This window comes from Mya arenaria, chromosome 2 (genome assembly GCF_026914265.1).
Source record: "Mya arenaria isolate MELC-2E11 chromosome 2, ASM2691426v1".
NCBI lineage: Eukaryota > Metazoa > Mollusca > Bivalvia > Myida > Myidae > Mya > Mya arenaria.
This window is the reverse complement of record NC_069123.1, coordinates 52,094,354-52,114,858: the sequence shown is the minus strand read 5'-3', so window position 1 is coordinate 52,114,858 and position 20,505 is coordinate 52,094,354. Positions and strand designations below refer to the sequence as shown.

Sequence of the window (20,505 nt, the reverse complement as noted above, 5' to 3'; positions counted from 1 at the left end):
TATTCGGTGTCTTATTAAACAATCGGTTTGACGACTTCAGACTTTAAATACACTGATATTTCATTTTCATAACAGACTGGAAAATTGAAACTCGGGTCGCTTGAAACATCGGTTCCCTCGAGGTTTTGGCTCGTTCCCCCATGTCCTCGAGCGATCGCAGTTTTACTGTATATAATTATGTGACACAGTTCTGTGAAACAGTTTTTGTTCTCTAAGTCTCTTAAGTCCCACTCCAGTATCATGGCAAACTGGTGTTCCCTAACAAACATGACACATTATTCTAACCTCATAGTCTTCTCTGATAGCATGGCATGCTGATGATCCCTAACAAACATGACACACTATGCTAACTTCATAGTCTAGTCTGATAGCATGGCATGCTGGTGATCCCTAACATTCATGATACATTATTCTAACTTCATAGTCTAGTCTGATATCATGGCATGCTGGTGATCCCTAACAAACATGACACATTATTCTAACTTCATAGTCTAGTCTGATATCATGGCATGCTGGTGATCCCTAACAAACATGACACATTATTCTAACTTCATAGTCTAGTCTGATAGCATGGCATGCTGGTGATCCCTAACAAACATGACACATTATGCTATCTTCATAGTCTAGTCTTATAGCATGGCATGCTGATGATCCCTAACATTCATGACACATTATTCTAACTTCATAGTCTAGTCTGATAGCATGGCATGCTGGTGATCCCTAACAAACATGACACATTATTCTAACTTCATAGTCTAGTCTGATAGCATGGCATGCTGGTGATCCCTAACAAACATGACACATTATGCTAACTTCATAGTCTAGTCTGATAGCATGGCATGCTGGTGATCCCTAACAAACATGACACATTATTCTAACTTCATAGTCTAGTCTGATATCATGGCATGCTGGTGATCCCTAACAAACATGACACATTATTCTAACTTCATAGTCTTGTCTGATAGCATGGCATGCTGGTGATCCCTAACAAACATGACACATTATTCTAACTTCATAGTCTAGTCTGATATCATGGCATGGTGGTGATCCCTAACAAACATGACACATTATTCTAACTTCATAGTCTAGTCTTATAGCATGGCATGCTGGTGATCCCTAACATTCATGACACATTATTCTAACTTCATAGTCTAGTCTGATAGCATGGCATGCTGGTGATCCCTAACAAACATGACACATTATTCTAACTTCATAGTCTAGTCTGATAGCATGGCATGCTGGTGATCCCTAACAAACATGACACATTATGCTAACTTCATAGTCTAGTCTGATATCATGGCATGCTGGTGATCCCTAACAAACATGACACATTATTCTAACTTCATAGTCTAGTCTGATATCATGGCATGCTGGTGATCCCTAACAAACATGACACATTATTCTAACTTCATAGTCTTGTCTGATAGCATGGCATGCTGGTGATCCCTAACAAACATGACACATTATTCTAACTTCATAGTCTAGTCTGATATCATGGCATGCTGGTGATCCCTAACAAACATGACACATTATTCTAACTTCATAGTCTAGTCTGATAGCATGGCATGCTGGTGCTTAAAAGGGGTGAACTAGTCAAAGTGCTATCTCTGTCACAGGTCTTGTTATTTTTTGTGTTTATACTTTATAGGGTTAAATTGAAATCTGCCATTAAGCTTGCTCATGTTCATAGAAGGTGGGTATGGGTTGTGTTAGTTGTGACACAAGAGGAGTGCTGGTACTGCCCATGTACATAGATGGTGGTTATGGGTTGTGTAAGTTGTTGACACAAGAGGAGTGCTGGTACTGCCCATGTTAATAGATGGTGGTTATGGGTTGTGTAAGTTGTGACACAAGAGGAGTGCTGGTATTGCCCATGTACATAGATGGTGGTTATGGGTTGTGTAAGTTGTTGACACAAGAGGAGTGCTGGTATTGCCCATGTTCATAGATGGTGGTTATGGGTTGTGTAATTTGTTGACACAAGAGGAGTGCTGGTATTGCCCATGTTCATAGATGGTGGTTATGGGTTGTGTAAGTTGTGACACAAGAGGAGTACTGGTACTGCCCATGTACATAGATGGTGGTTATGGGTTGTGTAAGTTGTTGACACAAGAGGAGTGCTGGTACTGCCCTTGTACATAAATGGTGGTTATGGGTTGTGTAAGTTGTTGACACAAGAGGAGTGCTGGTACTGCCCATGTACATAGATGGTGGTTATGGGTTGTGTAAGATGTGACACAAGAGGAGTGCTGGTATTGCCGATGTTAATAGATGGTGGTTATGGGTTGTGTAAGTTGTTGACACAAGAGGAGTGCTGGTACTGCCCATGTACATAGATGGTGGTTATGGGTTGTGTAAGTTGTGACACAAGAGGAGTGCTGGTATTGCCCATGTTAATAGATGGTGGTTATGGGTTGTGTAAGTTGTTGACACAAGAGGAGTGCTGGTATTGCCCTTGTACATAGATGGTGGTTATGGGTTGTGTAAGTTGTTGACACAAGAGGAGTGCTGGTATTGCCCATGTTCATAGATGGTGGTTATGGGTTGTGTAAGTTGTTGACACAAGAGGAGTGCTGGTATTGCCCATGTACATAGATGGTGGTTATGGGTTGTGTAAGTTGTTGACACAAGAGGAGTGCTGGTACTGCCCATGTACATAGATGGTGGTTATGGGTTGTGTAAGTTGTGACACAAGAGGAGTGCTGGTATTGCCCATGTACATAGATGGTGGTTATGGGTTGTGTAAGTTGTTGACACAAGAGGAGTGCTGGTATTGCCCATGTTTATAGATGGTGGTTATGGGTTGTGTAAGTTGTTGACACAAGAGGAGTGCTGGTATTGCCCATGTACATAGATGGTGGTTATGGGTTGTGTAAGTTGTTGACACAAGAGGAGTGCTGGTATTGCCCTTGTACATAGATGGTGGTTATGGGTTGTGTAAGTTGTTGACACAAGAGGAGTGCTGGTATTGCCCATGTTCATAGATGGTGGTTATGGGTTGTGTAAGTTGTTGACACAAGAGGAGTGCTGGTATTGCCCTTGTACATAGATGGTGGTTATGGGTTATGTAAGTTGTTGACACAAGAGGAGTGCTGGTATTGCCCATGTTCATAGATGGTGGTTATGGGTTGTGTAAGTTGTTGACACAAGAGGAGTGCTGGTATTGCCCTTGTACATAGATGGTGGTTATGGGTTGTGTAAGTTGTTGACACAAGAGGAGTGCTGGTATTGCCCATGTTAATTGATGGTGGTTATGGGTTGTGTAAGTTGTTGACACAAGAGGAGTGCTGGTATTGCCCATGTACATAGATGGTGGTTATGGGTTGTGTAAGTTGTGACACAAGAGGAGTGCTGGTATTGCCCTTGTACATAGATGGTGGTTATGGGTTATGTAAGTTGTGACACAAGAGGAGTGCTGGTATTGCCCATGTCAATAGATGGTGGTTATGGGTTGTGTAAGTTGTTGACTCAAGAGGAGTGCTTGTACTGCCCATGTACATAGATGGTGGTTATGGGTTATGTAAGTTGTTGACACAAGAGGAGTACTGGTATTGCCCATGTTCATAGATGGTGGTAATGTGTTGTGTAAGTTGTTGACTCAAGAGGAGTGCTGGTATTGCCCTTGTACATAGATGGTGGTAATGTGTTGTGTAAGTTGTTGACTCAAGAGGAGTGCTGGTATTGCCCATGTACATAGATGGTGGTTATGGGTTGTGTAAGTTGTTGACACAAGAGGAGTGCTGGTATTGCCCTTGTACATAGATGGTGGTTATGGGTTGTGTAAGTTGTTGACTCAAGAGGAGTGCTGGTATTGCCCATGTACATAGATGGTGGTTATGGGTTGTGTAAGTTGTTGACACAAGAGGAGTGCTGGTATTGCCCTTGTACATAGATGGTGGTAATGTGTTGTGTAAGTTGTTGACTCAAGAGGAGTGCTGGTATTGCCCATGTACATAGATGGTGGTTATGGGTTGTGTAAGTTGTTGACACAAGAGGAGTGCTGGTATTGCCCTTGTACATAGATGGTGGTAATGTGTTATGTAAGTTGTTGACTCAAGAGGAGTGCTGGTATTGCCCTTGTACATAGATGGTGGTTATGGGTTGTGTAAGTTGTTGACTCAAGAGGAGTGCTGGTACTGCCCATGTACATAGATGGTGGTTATGGGTTGTGTAAGATGTTGACACAAGAGGAGTACTGGTATTGCCCATGTTCATAGATGGTGGTAATGTGTTGTGTAAGTTGTTGACACAAGAGGAGTACTGGTATTGCCCATGTTCATAGATGGTGGTAATGTGTTGTGTAAGTTGTTGACACAAGAGGAGTGCTGGTATTGCCCATGTACATAAATGTTGGTTATGGGTTGTGTAAGTTGTTGACTCAAGAGGAGTGCTGGTGCTGCCCATGTACATAGATGGTGGTTATGGGTTGTGTAAGTTGTTGACACAAGAGGAGTGCTGGTATTGCCCTTGTACATAGATGGTGGTAATGTGTTGTGTAAGTTGTTGACTCAATAGGAGTGCTGGTACTGCCCATGTACATAGATGGTGGTTATGGGTTGTGTAAGTTGTTGACACAAGAGGAGTGCTGGTGCTGCCCATGTACATAGATGGTGGTTATGGGTTGTGTAAGTTGTTGACACAAGAGGAGTGCTGGTATTGCCCTTGTACATAGATGGTGGTAATGTGTTGTGTAAGTTGTTGACTCAAGAGGAGTGCTGGTATTGCCCATGTACATAGATGGTGGTTATGGGTTGTGTAAGTTGTTGACACAAGAGGAGTGCTGGTATTGCCCTTGTACATAGTTGGTGGTAATGTGTTATGTAAGTTGTTGACTCAAGAGGAGTGCTGGTATTGCCCATGTACATAGATGGTGGTTATGGGTTGTGTAAGTTGTTGACACAAGAGGAGTGCTGGTATTGCCCTTGTACATAGATGGTGGTTATGGGTTGTGTAAGTTGTTGACACAAGAGGAGTGCTGGTACTGCCCATGTTCATAGATGGTGGTAATGGGTTGTGTAAGTTGTTGACTCAATAGGAGTGCTGGTATTGCCCATGTTCATAGATGGTGGTAATGTGTTGTGTAAGTTGTTGACACAAGAGGAGTGCTGGTATTGCCCATGTACATAGATGGCGGTAATGGGTTGTGTAAGTTGTTGACACAAGAGGAGTGCTGGTATTGCCCATGTACATAGATGGTGGTAATGGGTTGTGTAAGTTGTTGACACAAGAGGAGTGCTGGTATTGCCCATGTACATAGATGGTGGTAATGGGTTGTGTAAGTTGTTGACACAAGAGGAGTGCTGGTATTGCCCATGTACATAGATGGTGGTTATGGGTTGTGTAAGTTGTGACACAAGAGGAGTGCTGGTACTGCCCTTGTACATAGATGGTGGTTATGGGTTGTGTAAGTTGTTGACTCAATAGGAGTGCTGGTATTGCCCATGTACATAGATGGTGGTTATGGGTTGTGTAAGTTGTGACACTGGTATTGCCCATGTTTATAGATGGTGCTAATGGGTTGTGCAAGTTGTGACTCAAGAGGAGTGCTGGTATTGCCCATGTACATAGATGGTGGTTATGGGTTGTGTAAGTTGTTGACTCAAGAGGAGTGCTGGTACTGCCCATGTACATAGATGGTGGTTATGGGTTGTGTAAGTTGTTGACTCAAGAGGAGTGCTGGTATTGCCCATGTTCATAGATGGTGGTTATGGGTTGTGTAAGTTGTTGACTCAAGAGGAGTCCTGGTACTGCCAATGTACATAGATGGTGGTTATGGGTTATGTAAGTTGTTGACTCAAGAGGAGTGCTGGTCTTGCCCATGTTCATAGATGGTGGTAATGTGTTGTGTAAGTTGTTGACACAAGAGGAGTGCTGGTACTGCCCATGTACATAGATGGTGGTTATGGGTTGTGTAAGTTGTTGACACAAGAGAGGTGCTGCTCCTTATTGGACTTGTTTTGCCAGTCCAGCTACTAGTGTTTAATTGTTTTTGTCAACAGCTCACTCCTTTTCTAGATTTATTTGTAGTGGATTGTTGTAAAGATTCATGAATGAAGTTGTGTTGTGAATGATATGGATCTCCTGCAGAGTTGTTTGTCAATGAAGTGTCCATCCTGTGGGTCGAAATAAGAACAAGCAAAAAAAAAAAAAGGATAAAAACTTATGTTTGACCAACAGTTTTCTTACCACATCGATATTAAATGTAACGGCTCAAACTAGGGACAAATAGTGAACTTGTCCTGTTTTTGGGGAGTATGCATTTTTTTGCCCAGGGTTTTCTTTTTTTCAACAGAATTCTTGTTTTTTTACTTGATAATGTTATTGTATGAAGATTGTTTACTTTGATGTTCTCTTTATATCATGAAGTAACTGACAGGTTTGTTTATTTTTGTCAGAATATTCACAAAAACATTTGGAAAAAGACCTGAAAGGCAATGACAACTCCTGGGATTTGTTGCTTTTTTTAAGTAAATGGTCTGTTTCTTGCAACAAACACACTTTATCCTCTATATGTAAAGTCAAGGAAGTACAGTAAAACTGTGGTCGTTTGAACAAGCGGTCGTTCGAGAACCAGCGTTCCCTCGAAGACGGAGCTTGGTCCCAAACATTTTTCTTCTATTTGCATATAAAATATACCTACGTTGCATCGAAACCTAATTATGTCGAGGAGTCGAGCAATATATTCGGTCCCAAGTACACAAATCATGCACAAAACCTTTTGGCTCTCTCGAGGTCATAGTTTCACACTTATCCCAAACGCGTGGTCCAAAATAAACAGATTATTGCTAGGTGTTAAAATTTTCGCAAATTGTAAAAATTGCAATGACAGTTGAAAAGCAATTTGATAAGGTGTGAAAACCCGTTTATCACTGTTTACACATGACCGATAGTAGTGTATAATGGCATTTGAGATGATAATTATGAGAAGCCAATTGTGAGAAATGTAAATGAGTGATGAAAATATAAATAAAACACTACCATATTGATTGACCAGTTTCGCGAAATCGACAAGATGCGCCAATCAACAATCCTTGATTTTGCGAAACTTAAATCTGACTATACTGCCATACTATGTACTGTCATATTTAATTGTTGCTTGTTACGAAATGTGCTTTTTGTTAAAATAAACGTTTCTATTTATTTATTCATTTATTGTTATTTCTTTTGCAATTTACATTTAGTATACATTTAGTTTACAACAGCCCTTGAACATATGAGCAATTTCCACAATGAATATTCGGTGTCTTATTAAACAATCGGTTTGACAACTTCAGACTTTAAATACACTGATATTTCATTTTCATAACAGACTGGAAAATTGAAACTCGGGTCGCTTGAAACATCATTTCCCTCGAGGTTTTGGCTCGTTCCCCCATGTCCTCGAGCGATCGCAGTTTTACTGTATATAATTATGTGACACAGTTCTGTGAAACAGTTTTTGTTCTCTAAGTCTCTTAAGTCCCACTCCAGTATCATGGCAAACTGGTGTTCCCTAACAAACATGACACATTATTCTAACCTCATAGTCTTCTCTGATAGCATGGCATTCTGATGATCCCTAACAAACATGACACATTATGCTAACTTCATAGTCTAGTCTGATAGCATGGCATGCTGGTGATCCCTAACATTCATGACACATTATTCTAACCTCATAGTCTTCTCTGATAGCATGGCATGCTGATGATCCCTAACAAACATGACACATTATGCTAACTTCATAGTCTAGTCTGATAGCATGGCATGCTGGTGATCCCTAACATTCATGATACATTATTCTAACTTCATAGTCTAGTCTGATATCATGGCATGCTGGTGATCCCTAACAAACATGACACATTATGCTAACTTCATAGTCTAGTCTGATAGCATGGCATGCTGGTGATCCCTAACATTCATGACACATTATTCTAACCTCATAGTCTTCTCTGATAGCATGGCATGCTGATGATCCCTAACAAACATGACACATTATGCTAACTTCATAGTCTAGTCTGATAGCATGGCATGCTGGTGATCCCTAACAAACATGACACATTATTCTAACTTCATAGTCTTGTCTGATAGCATGGCATGCTGGTGATCCCTAACAAACATGACACATTATTCTAACTTCATAGTCTAGTCTGATATCATGGCATGGTGGTGATCCCTAACAAACATGACACATTATTCTAACTTCATAGTCTAGTCTCATAACATGGCATGCTGGTGATCCCTAACATTCATGACACATTATTCTAACTTCATAGTCTAGTCTGATAGCATGGCATGCTGGTGATCCCTAACAAACATGACACATTATTCTAACTTCATAGTCTAGTCTGATAGCATGGCATGCTGGTGATCCCTAACAAACATGACACATTATGCTAACTTCATAGTCTAGTCTGATATCATGGCATGCTGGTGATCCCTAACAAACATGACACATTATTCTAACTTCATAGTCTAGTCTGATATCATGGCATGCTGGTGATCCCTAACAAACATGACACATTATTCTAACTTCATAGTCTAGTCTGATATCATGGCATGGTGGTGATCCCTAACATTCATGATACATTATTCTAACTTCATAGTCTAGTCTGATAGCATGGCATGCTGGTAATCCCTAACAAACATGACACATTATGCTAACTTCATAGTCTAGTCTGATAGCATGGCATGCTGGTGATCCCTAACAAACATGACACATTATTCTAACTTAATAGTCTAGTCTGATAGCATGGCATGCTGGTGATCCCTAACAAACATGACACATTAAGCTAATTTCATAGTCTAGTCTGATAGCATGGCATGCTGGTGATCCCTAACTAACATGACACATTATGCTAATTTCATAGTCTAGTCTGATATCATGGCATGCTGGTGATCCCTAACATTCATGACACATTATTCTAACTTCATAGTCTTCTCTGATAGCATGGCATGCTGGTGATCTCTAACAAACATGACACATTATGCTAATTTCATAGTCTAGTCTGATAGCATGGCATGCTGGTGATCCCTAAGAAACATGACACATTATGCTAACTTTATAGTCTAGTCTGATAGCATGGCATGCTGGTGATCCCTAACAAACATGACACATTATGCTAACTTCATAATCTAGTCTGATTGCATGGCATGCTGGTGATCTCTAACATTCATGATGCATTATTCTAACTTCATAGTCTTCTCTGATATAATGGCATGCTGGTGATCCCTAACAAACATGACACATTATGCTAACTTCATAGTCTAGTCTGATAGCATGGCATGCTGGTGATCCCTAACAAACATGACACATTATGCTAACTTCATAATCTAGTCTGATATCATGGCATGCTGGTGATCTCTAACATTCATGATACATTATGCTAACTTCATAGTCTTCTCTGATATAATGGCATGCTGGTGATCCCTAACATTCATGACACATTATTCTAACTTCATAGTCTTCTCTGATAGCATGGCATGCTGGTGATCCCTAACAAACATGACACATTATGCTAATTTCAGTGTCTAGTCTGATAGCATGGCATGCTGGAGATCCCTAACAAACATGACACATTATGCTAACTTCATAGTCTAGTCTGATAGCATGGCATGCTGGTGATCCCTAACAAACATGACACATTATGCTAATTTCATAGTCTAGTCTGATAGCATGGCATGCTGGTGATCCCTAACAAACATGACACATTATGCTAACTTCATAATCTAGTCTGATATCATGGCATGCTGGTGATCCCTAACAAACATGACACATTATGCTAACTTCATAGTCTAGTCTGATAGCATGGCATGCTGGTGATCCCTAACAAACATGACACATTATGCTAACTTCATAATCTAGTCTGATATCATGGCATGCTGGTGATCTCTAACATTCATGATACATTAGTCTAACTTCATAGTCTTCTCTGATATAATGGCATGCTGGTGATCCCTAACAAACATGACACATTATTCTAACTTCATAGTCTTCTCTGATATAATGGCATGCTGGTGATCCTAAGCTAATGCTACCTTCATAATCTGCTATTGCATGCTGTTGATTCCTAGCAAACATGACACATTATGCTACCTTCATAGTCTACTCTGATATCACCCTTCAAATGCTACCCTGATCTTTTTGCATGCTGGTAATTCCTCATAAACATGACAGGTGATGCTACCTTAAAGTCTACTCTAATTCTGCAATAAAGCTATTTATAAATATGTTTTGAGTTTAGATGATCAGAGTATAATTTCAATGATGAGGCTCTTCTTTATTCTTGTTTTTTTTGAAGACAATATCAATCAACATTGACTCAAGTGAAGGATTTGTCAAGGACATTCACTCTATGTAGACATGAGTTTTCTGTGCTAAATAGCAGTATATATATATATATATATATATTCTTGACATGGTTAGCAGTATCTCTACCCATCAGGTCTATATGCCATGCAATGTTATATAACAAATACAATACAAATACAAATACAATACATTATACAATAATAAACAATACAATACAGTGCAGTGCAATACAATTCAATACAATAATTTGAACTTGCAGTGTGTGCTATTACAGATGTTGTTTATTTTGAAATGACCTGCTGTTTGTGCAAATTAAGTGGTCAGTTGGTTACTTTGTAATAAACTGCTGTTTGTGCAATTACATGTGTTACATTTGCAATAAACAGAAATGTTTTATCTCCTTTATTTTAATTCAGGATATATCAGTGACCCTAGAGAAGTTTGGTTCACAGAAGACGAGTCTGGGAATCAACGACAAATTCCAGGATGTGATGGGACACTTCATTTCACAAGCTTCTGATGAAATACAGGTTCGTTGTGGAGTTATATGGATCATAATTATGTATTTGTTCCAAATTAATACATAAATTTTACGGGTTTTTTTGTGCTTGATTATATTTTAGTTGATCAAAATACATTTTAAATCAATTACTTTTACATGCATGTTTTGAAACCTTTTGGGTTTGACACATAAATGTTGATATTATTATGCCCCCCTTCGAAGAAGATCATAATTTTAAAGCTTGTCCGAGTGATAACTCAACAATGCCTGCACCCATGGCCCTCAAACTTGACTTGGAGGTTGGGCCTGACCAGTAGATGACCCCTATTGTTTTTGGGGGTCATTGGGCCAAAGGTCAAGGTCACAAAGACCTTGAATGGTAAAAGGTTGTCCGATTGATAACTCGACAATGCCTGCAACCAAGGCCCTCAAACTTGACTTGGAGGTTGGGCCTGGCCAGAAGATGGTCCCTATTGATTTAAGGGGTCATTGGGCCAAAGGTCAAGGTCACAGTGACCTGGAATGGTAAAAGGTTACCCGAGTGATAACTTGACAATGGCTGCACCCATAGCCCTCAAACTTGATTTGGAGGTTGAGCCTGGCCAGAAGATTGTCCCTATTAATTTTAGGGGTCATTGGGCAAAAGGTCAAGGTCACAGTGACCTTGAATGATAAAAGGTTGTACAAGTGATAACTCAACAATGCCTGCACCCATGGCCCTCAAACTTGACATGGAGGTTGGGCCTGACCAGTAGATGACCCCTATTGATTTTAGGGGTCAGGTCAAGGTCACAGTGACCTTGAAAGCAAACTCGACAATTCTTGGACCTATGGTCATCAAACTTGACATGAAGGTTGGGCCTGCCCAGTAGATGACCCCTATCGACTTTGGGGGTTATCAGGCCAAGGTCAATGTCACAGTAACCTTTAATGCAAAAAAGTTAACAAATCTTCCCCCACTGATATCTCAACAATGCCTTAACCTATGATCATTAAACTTGACATGGATGTTAAGCCTGACCAGTAGATCACCCTTATTGATTTTAGGATTCATAGAGCCAAAGGTCAAGGTCACAGTGATCTTGAATGGTAAAAGGTTGTCCGAGTGATAACTCAACAATGCCTGAACCCATGGCCTTCAAACTTGACTTGGAGTTGCATCTGACTTGTAGATGACCCCTTATGATTTAAGGGGTCATCGGGTCAAAGGTCAAGGTCACAGTGACCTTGAACGAAAAAAACTTGTCTTGTGATAACTTGACAATGCCTGCACCCATGGCCCTCAAACTTGACATTTAGGTTTCTGGTGACCAGCTGATGACTCTGGATTTTGAAAATATAGAGTCAAAGGTCATGACGGTCATAACACACTTTATCCTCACACTTTAATGGTCATAATCTTAAAATAAAAACAGCAACAAATCAGCTGTCATTTCGGTCCATGCAAATTTCATTCAATTGTCCATATAATCCTGACAACATGGCGCTCAGGGGGGGGGGGGGGGGGCATAATGTTTGACAAACATCTCTTGTTCTTATGTTAATGCATTTCTTTTAGGGACTTTTTCGACTAAATGCTAAAACGATGGAAGAGTTCCAAGCTACGGTGCAGTTTTTCAGTGAAGACCCAAAGAAGGTTACTACAACTGAGCTGTTTGGGGTCTTTGCAGACTTTGTTACTAAGTTTGAGGTAGCTGATTCTTTTAAAGAAAATTAATTATAATGTGTCAGCATAAGTATCATGAATTCATAATAACATTTTCTTTGTAAGACAATACTTCAGAATCCTTTTAAAGGTGATAAGATCTAGATTAAACTCAATGTTCAAATTGGTTTAAAGAAAATCCTGACTTTTGCTAATACTCTTTACAACTAGGATAGCTTCGTGTGTATTTTGTGAACTTAAAATTCTCTTTTTATGACATGTATTATTTTATCTTCCAGAAAGCCCATCGCTACAATATGGTTTACAAAAGGCAACATGACAAAGCGTAGCAGCCTCACGATCATTGTAATAACTGAGTATGTTGGGTAAATACAGATACAATGTAGATATTTATTTTCAATTAACATAAAATTCACTTTGAAATTTCCTTTTCTCATGCGAACATGGAGTTTTTGTCTCATTGTGTTCAGCATAAAGGGTTTCTCTCAAAAGTGGAATGTGATACAGCTATTGTGAATAGACTGTAGAACACTATATAGTTCCTACACAACTAAAATGTTATATATGCATTTATGACAGTTAAGTGTGCAATTGTGTATCTTTTAAATTTTGTATGAACATGTGTTTATGTTGTTACATCATGAATATTATAGTTGTATATTATAATAATTGTTTTGCGTTAAACTCTCCCCTCCCCTTCGATGTCCAGGGAAACTTTTAACAAACCTCCATACACACATAATCTAGGCAATACTCAGATATATTACTCAGATAAAATGAGACTTTATTTTGTTCTCCCTTCCAGGACAGACATTCATATAGTTAATAGAGCTTATGTGGAGATGCATAATAATATGCCCACAAATGCTACAAGGGTGTCATTTTGTCGAAAGCTTGGTAGGGGGGGGGGTCATAGCTTGTAGGTGGGAGAACAAAGGAGTCACCTTGTTGGAGTCACCTTGTTGGTAGCTTGGAGGGAGGGGTACAAAGGAGTCACAATTACGGTAGCTTGGAGGGAGGGGGTACAAAGGAGTCACAAGGACGGTAGCTTGGAGGGTGGGGGTACAAAGGAGTCACAATAACGGTAGCTTGGAGGGAAGGTACAAAGAAGTCACAATGACGGTAGCTTGGAGGGTAGGGGTACAAAGGAGTCACCTTGACGGTAGCTTGGAGGGTGGTAGTACAAAGGAGTCACAATGACGGTACCTTGGAGGGTGGGGGTACAAAGGAGTGTCATTGTGTCGAAAGCTTGGTAGGGGGGGGGGGGTCATAGCTTGTAGGTGGGAGAACAAAGGAGTCACCTTGTTGGAGTCACCTTGTTGGTAGCTTGGAGGGAGGGGTACAAAGGAGTCACAATTACGGTAGCTTGGAGGGAGGGGGTACAAAGGTGTCACAAGGACGGTAGCTTGGAGGGTGGGGGTACAAAGGAGTCACAATAACGGTAGCTTGGATGGAAGGTACAAAGAAGTCACAATGACGGTAGCTTGGAGGGTAGGGGTACAAAGGAGTCACCTTGACGGTAGCTTGGAGGTACAAAGGAGTGTCATTTTGTCGAAAGCTTGGTAAGGGGGATGGGGATCATAGCTTGTAGGTGGGAGAACAAAGGAATCACCTTGTTGGTAGCTTGGAGGGAGGGGTACAAAGGAGTCACAAGGACAGGTAGCTTGGAGGGTGGGGGTACAAAGGAGTCACAATGACAGTAGCTTGGAGGGTAGGTACAAAGGAGTCACAATGACGGTAGCTTAGAGGCTGGGGTACAAAGAAGTCACATTGACGGTAGCTTGGAGGGTGGGAGTACAAAGGAGTCACAATGACAGTAGCTTCGAGGGTGGGGTACAAAGGAGTCACCATGACGGTAGGTTGGGGGTACAATGGAGTCACAATGATGTTAGCTTGGAGGGAGGGGTTACAAAAGAGTCACAATGACGGTAGCTTGGAGGGTGGGGGTACAAAGGAGTCACAATGACGGTAGCTTGGAGGGTGGGGGTACAAAGGAGTCACCTTGAAGGTAGCTTGGAGGGAGAGGGTACAATGGAGTCATCATGACGGTAGCTTGGAGGGTGGGGGTACAAATGAGTCACCTTGTTGGTAGCTTGGAGGGTGGGGTTCAATGGAGTCATCATGACAGTAGCTTGGAGGGTGGGGGTACAAAGAAGTCACCTTGTTGGTAGCTTGGAGGGAGGGGGTACAATGGAGTCACAATGACGGTAGCTTGGAGGGTGGGGGTTCAAAGGAGTCACCTTGTTGGTAGCTTGGAGGGAGGGGTACAATGGGGTCACAGTGACGGTAGCTTGGAGGGTGGGGGTACAAAGGAGTCACCTTGTTGGTAGCTTGGAGGGAGAGGTACAATGGAGTCATCATGACTGTAGCTTGGAGGGAGGGGTACAAAGGAGTCACAATGACAGTAGCTTGGAGGGTGGGGGTACAAATGAGTCACCTTGTTGGTAGCTTGGAGGGTGGGGTACAATGGAGTCATCATGACGGTAGCTTGGAGGGTGGGGTACAATGGAGTCATCATGACGGTAGCTTGGAGGGTGGGGGTACAAAGGAGTCACCTTGACGGTAGCTTGGAGGGTGGGGGTACAAAGGAGTCACCTTGTTTGTAGCTTGGAGGGAGAGGTTCAATGAAGTCATCATGACAGTAGCTTGGAGGGAGGGGTACAAAGGAGTCACAATGACGGTAGCTTGGAGGGTGGGGGTACAAATGAGTCACCTTGTTGATAGCTTGGAGGGTGGGGTACAATGGAGTCATCATGACGGTAGCTTGGAGGGTGGGGTACAATGGAGTCATCATGATGGTAGCTTGGAGGGTAAGGGTACAAAGGAGTCACCTTGACGGTAGCTTGGAAGGTGGGGGTACAAAGGAGTCACCTTGACGGTAGCTTTGAGGTAGGGGGTACAAAGGAGTCACAATAACGGAAGCTTGAAGGGTGGGGGTACAAAGGAGTCACCTTGTTGGTAGCTTGGAAGGAGGGGGTACAAAGGAGTCACAATGACGGTAGCTTGGAGGGTGGGGTACAATGGAGTCATCATGACGGTAGCTTGAAGGGTGGGGGTACAAAGGAGTCACCTTGTTGGTAGCTTGGAGGGAGGGGGTACAATGGAGTCACAATGACAGTAGCTTGGAGGGTGGGGGTACAAAGGAGTCACCTTGTTGGTAGCTTGGAGGGAGGGGTACAATGGAGTCACAATGACGGTAGCTTGGAGGGAGGGGTACAATGGAGTCATCATGACAGTAGCTTGGAGGGAGGGGTACAAAGGAGTCACAATGACGGTAGCTTGGAGGGTGGGGGTACAATGGAGTCACAATGACTGTAGCTTGGAGGGTGGGGGTACAAAGGAGTCACCTTGATGGTAACTTTGAGGGTGGGGGTACAAAGGAGTCACAATGACGGTTGCTTGGAGGGTGGGGGTACAATGGAGTCACAATGAAGGTAGCTTGGAGGGTTGGGGTACAAAGGAGTCACCTTGACGGTAACTTTGAGGGTGGGGATACAAAGGAGTCACAATGACGGTAGCTTGGAGGGTAGGGGTACAAATGAGTCACCTTGACCAGTAGCTTGGAGGGTTGGGGTACAAAGGAGTAACCTTGACTTTGAGGGTGGGGGTATAAAGGAGTAAACATGATGGTAGCATGGAGGGAGGGGTTTGAAGGAGTCACCTTGACGGTAGGTTGAGGGTACAAAGGAGTCACCTTGACGGTAGCTTTGAGGGTGGGGTACAAAAGAATCACCTTGACAATAGCTTGGAGGGTGTGGGTACAAAGGTGTCTCATTGTTGATAGCTTGGAGGGTGTGGTTACAAAGGACTACCCTTGTTGGTAGGTTGGAGGGACGGTGTACAATGGAGTCCACCTGTTGGCAGCTTGGAAGGTAGGGATATAAAGGAGTCAGCTTGTTGGTAGCTTGGAGGTTGGGGTACAAAGGCATCACAATGATAATAGCTTGGAGGGTAGGGATTCAAACGTGTCACCTTTTTTATAGCTTGGGGCTTGGGGGTACAAAGGAGTCAACTTGTTAACAGCTTGGAGGGTGAGGGTTAAATGGCGTCACCTTGTTAATAGCTAAGAGGGTAAGGGTTTAACGGCGTCACCATGTTAATAGCTTGGAGGGAGGGGTACAAAGGAGTCACCTTGATGAAAGCTTGGAGGGTATGGGTACAAAGGAGCCACCTTGACAGTAGCTTGGAGGTAGGGGTCACAAAGGTGTCACCTTGACAATAGCTCGGAGGGTAGGGGTACAAAAGAATCACCTTGACGATAGCTTGGAGGGTGTGGGTACAAAGGTGGCTCATTATACCCCCCAAAACAAAGTTTGGGGGGGGGGGGTATACTGGAATCGGGTTGTCCGTCTGTCCGTCTGTCTGTCCGTCTGTCCGTCCGTTTTTTTTTGTCCGGGATTCATCTTTGTCGTTATTGAACAAATATTTTTCAAACTTTCAGATATTAATGGCCATGATGTAAACTTGCGCCTCTGTGAAATTGGTACGGGTCACATGACCCTGACCAGAGTTATCTCCCCTTGATGTGTTAAAGTAGGCAAAATAAGCCCTGTCCGGGATTCATCTTTGTTATTATTCAACAAATCTTTATCAAACTTTCAGAAATTAATGGCCATGTTGTAAACTTTCGCCTCTGTGAATTTGGTACAGGTCACATGACCCTGACTGGAGTTATCTCCCCTTGATGTGTTAAAGTAGGCAAAATAAGCCCTGTCCGGGATTCATCTTTGTTATTATTCAACAAATCTTTATCAAACTTTCAGAAATTAATGGCCATGTTGTAAACTTTCGCCTCTGTGAATTTGGTACAGGTCACATGACCCTGACTGGAGTTATCTCCCCTTGTAGGCAAAATTAGCTTTGTCCGGCCTAACTCCAGGGCAAACAACCTAGACATGGAGGGGTGGGGGGTATTCGTTAGCCTATGGCTTACAGTTCTAGTTGTTGATAGCTTGGAGGTAGTGGTTACAAAGGAGTACCCTTGTTGGTAGGTTGGAGGGACGGAGTACAATGGAGTCCACTTGTTGGCAGCTTGGAAGGTAGGGATATAAAGGAGTCAGCTTGTTGGTAGCTTGGAGGGAAGAGGTACAAAGCAGTCCCCTTGTTGGTAGCTTGGAGGGCGGGGATACAAAATCGTCATCTTGTGAATAGCTTGGAGGTTGGGGTACAAAGGCATCACAATGATAATAGCTTACAGGGTAGGGGTAAAACGTGTCACCTTTTTTATAGGTTGGGGCTTGGGGGTACAACGGAGTCAACTTGTTAACAGCTTGGAGGGTGAGGGTTAAACGGCGTCACCTTGTTAATAGCTTAGAGGGTGAGGGTTAAACGGCGTCACCATATTAATAGCTTGGATGTTGAGGGTACAAAGGAGTCAACTTGTTAATAGCTTGGAGAGTGTGGGTTAAACAGCGTCACCTTGTTAATAGCTTGGAATGTGAGGGTTAAATGGCGTCACCATGTTAATAGCTTGGATGGTTTGGGTACAAAGGAGTCAACTTGTTTATAGCTTGGAGGGTGAGGGTACAAAGGAGTCAACTTGTTAATAGCTTGGAGGGTGAGGGTTAAACAGTGTCACCTTGTTAATAGCTTGGAATGTGAGGGTTAAACGGCGTCACCATGTTAATATATTGGATGGTGAGGGTACAAAGGAGTCACATTGTTGATAGCTTGGAGGTTTAGGGTACAAATGAGTCGCCTTGTTGATAGCTTGGAGGTTTAGGGTACAAAGGAGTCACCTTGTTGATAGCTTGGAGGTTTAGGGTACACAAAGGAGTCACCTTGTTGATAGCTTGGAGGGTTGGGGTACAAAGGAGTCACCTTGTTGATAGCTTGGAGGTTTAGGGTAGAAAGGAGTCACCTTGTTGATAGCTTGGAGGGTTGGGGTACAAAGGAGTCACCTTGTTGATAGCTTGGAGGGTTGGGGTACAAAGGAGTCACCTTGTTGATAGCTTGGAGGGTTGGGGTACAAAGGAGTCACATTGTTGATAGCTTGGAGGGTTGGGGTACAAAGGAGTCACCTTGTTGATAGCTTGGAGGTTTAGGGTACAAAGGAGTCACCTTGTTGATAGCTTGGAGGTTTAGAGTACAAAGGAGTCACCTTATTGATAGCTTGGAGGGTTGGGGTACAAAGGAGTCACCTTGTTGATAGCTTGGGGGTTGGGGTACAAAGGAGTCACCTTGTTGATAGCTTGGAGGGTTGGGGTACAAAGGAGTCACCTTGTTGATAGCTTGGAGGGTTGGGGTACAAAGGAGTCACATTGTTGATAGCTTGGAGGGTTGGGGTACAAAGGAGTCACCTTGTTGATAGCTTGGAGGTTTAGGGTACAAAGGAGTCACCTTGTTGATAGCTTGGAGGTTTAGAGTACAAAGGAGTCACCTTATTGATAGCTTGGAGGGTTGGGGTACAAAGGAGTCACCTTGTTGATAGCTTGGGGGTTGGGATTCAAAGGAGAAACGTTTTCAATAGCTTGGAGGGTTGGGTTCAAATGAGTCATATTATCGATAACTTTGAGGTAAGGGGTATAAAGGAGTCACCTTGTCAAATACTGCAGATGACCCCTATGAATGTTTGGGTCTATGGCCATGATCAACAATTTTGTATAACTCGACTATAGAATGCTATGGCCTAAGGTTCTCAAACTTGGAAAGGATGGTTTGTCATGACCAGCAGATGATCTTGAAGTCATTAGGTTAAAGGTCATGGTTGTGGTGACAAGTTTTGATTTATAACAAGAGTATGCTTTTGTCTAGGTTCAACAAACTTCATAGAGTTGTTGGTCATGACCTTACGATGGCCACTATTGATTTTGAGGTCTGCATGTCCAAGGCCAAGATCTCAGTGACCTTAAACACAAAAACCTAGAGCGATCAATATGAGGAGAACCTAGGAAATATGGTCCTCAAACATGGTAGAGATGATGGTCATGACATGTAGGTCACTATTGAAGACCCCTTATTGACTTTTTAGATCAAATGTCAAGGTCACCTGATTGACCAAAGGCATAGTTATATATTTAAATCGGGTATTTAAAAAGAAAAAAAAGATTAATAACTATCAATATAAACATTCAATTGACATTTAAGCAGCAATATGTTTTTCTGTTTAACTGGAATTGCCAATATTATTAACTTTATTTAATTCATTTTACGTCTTCACTGATGCCAGAAGGATGAATCATATTCTACTGAGATTTTGCTTACACATAAATTCCTATAACATTTAGAACTGGCCAACAGCTAAAATGTATATCTACTATCCTGAAACTTGGAAGATATGTCAGTCTAACCTTAATTTAGTACACGGGCATTACCGTGGCATTACAAATTGTCTGTCGTTCGGTGAGCATACATATATTTAACAGACACCTCTTGTGGTGTGTGTTCCTGGAAACATGCGTCAGGTCTATTGTCTCTGATAAAACTGCTGACACACTGGCGTTACCTGATACCGCAGACTGCTGAGAGGTATCGGCCAGCTCAAATCGATGATCTTTAAACGTTGTAAGAACTATTTCACGTGTTACCATTGGTGACATCTTTTCAAGCAGACTACATGTCTACAATCTGCAGAAAGGCAATTTTCACAAGAATATTCTTCAACTTGAATTTGCAAAAGAGAGTCGACGCATTTCTCGCCCTAGCTGTTGCTGGCCGTCAATGAATCGGCTTTTTAACCTACTAAGATATAATAGATGTCGGCAAAAAGCATACAATGTTTAAATTAATAGAGAATTAATAAACAGTTCCTAGAATGACTTATGTCAGTGTGTTTTTTTAATAATGATATGGAACTCGTGTTGTTTTAAAGGCAGTGGTCTTTGACCTTTAAAAGGATGCAATTGGTGTAAAATTGATGGCCTAGCATCACAGTGTTGCCATACAAGTCAAAATGCGAGAAAAAATGTCGATGACACCTGAGAGTGCTTAACTTTTGACTCAACGCCATGGGTCTTTCACGTGACTTGCAGACTAAGCATGCATAATAATTGAGCCAACTCGATTTAAGCTCCCGCCAATACATGGCAAAGATACAGCCGCGGACAAGCC

General features: G+C 42.1%; 1 protein-coding gene across 4 annotated transcripts in view; it reads left to right on the top strand.

Annotated features, from left to right (window-relative positions):
• Window positions 1-13,104, top strand: part of LOC128243357 (delphilin-like) — a 71,709-nt gene extending 58,605 nt beyond the window's left edge. For all 4 annotated transcript variants that reach the window (XM_052961118.1, XM_052961101.1, XM_052961110.1 and 1 more), the window contains 3 exons: window positions 10,705-10,818; window positions 12,349-12,480; window positions 12,735-13,104. In XM_052961118.1, coding sequence (XP_052817078.1) covers window positions 10,705-10,818; window positions 12,349-12,480; window positions 12,735-12,785 — 297 coding nt within the window. In that variant the 3' untranslated portion in view covers window positions 12,786-13,104. The remainder of the gene's footprint in view (window positions 1-10,704; window positions 10,819-12,348; window positions 12,481-12,734) is intronic.
• Window positions 13,105-20,505: the final 7,401 nt, after the last annotated feature.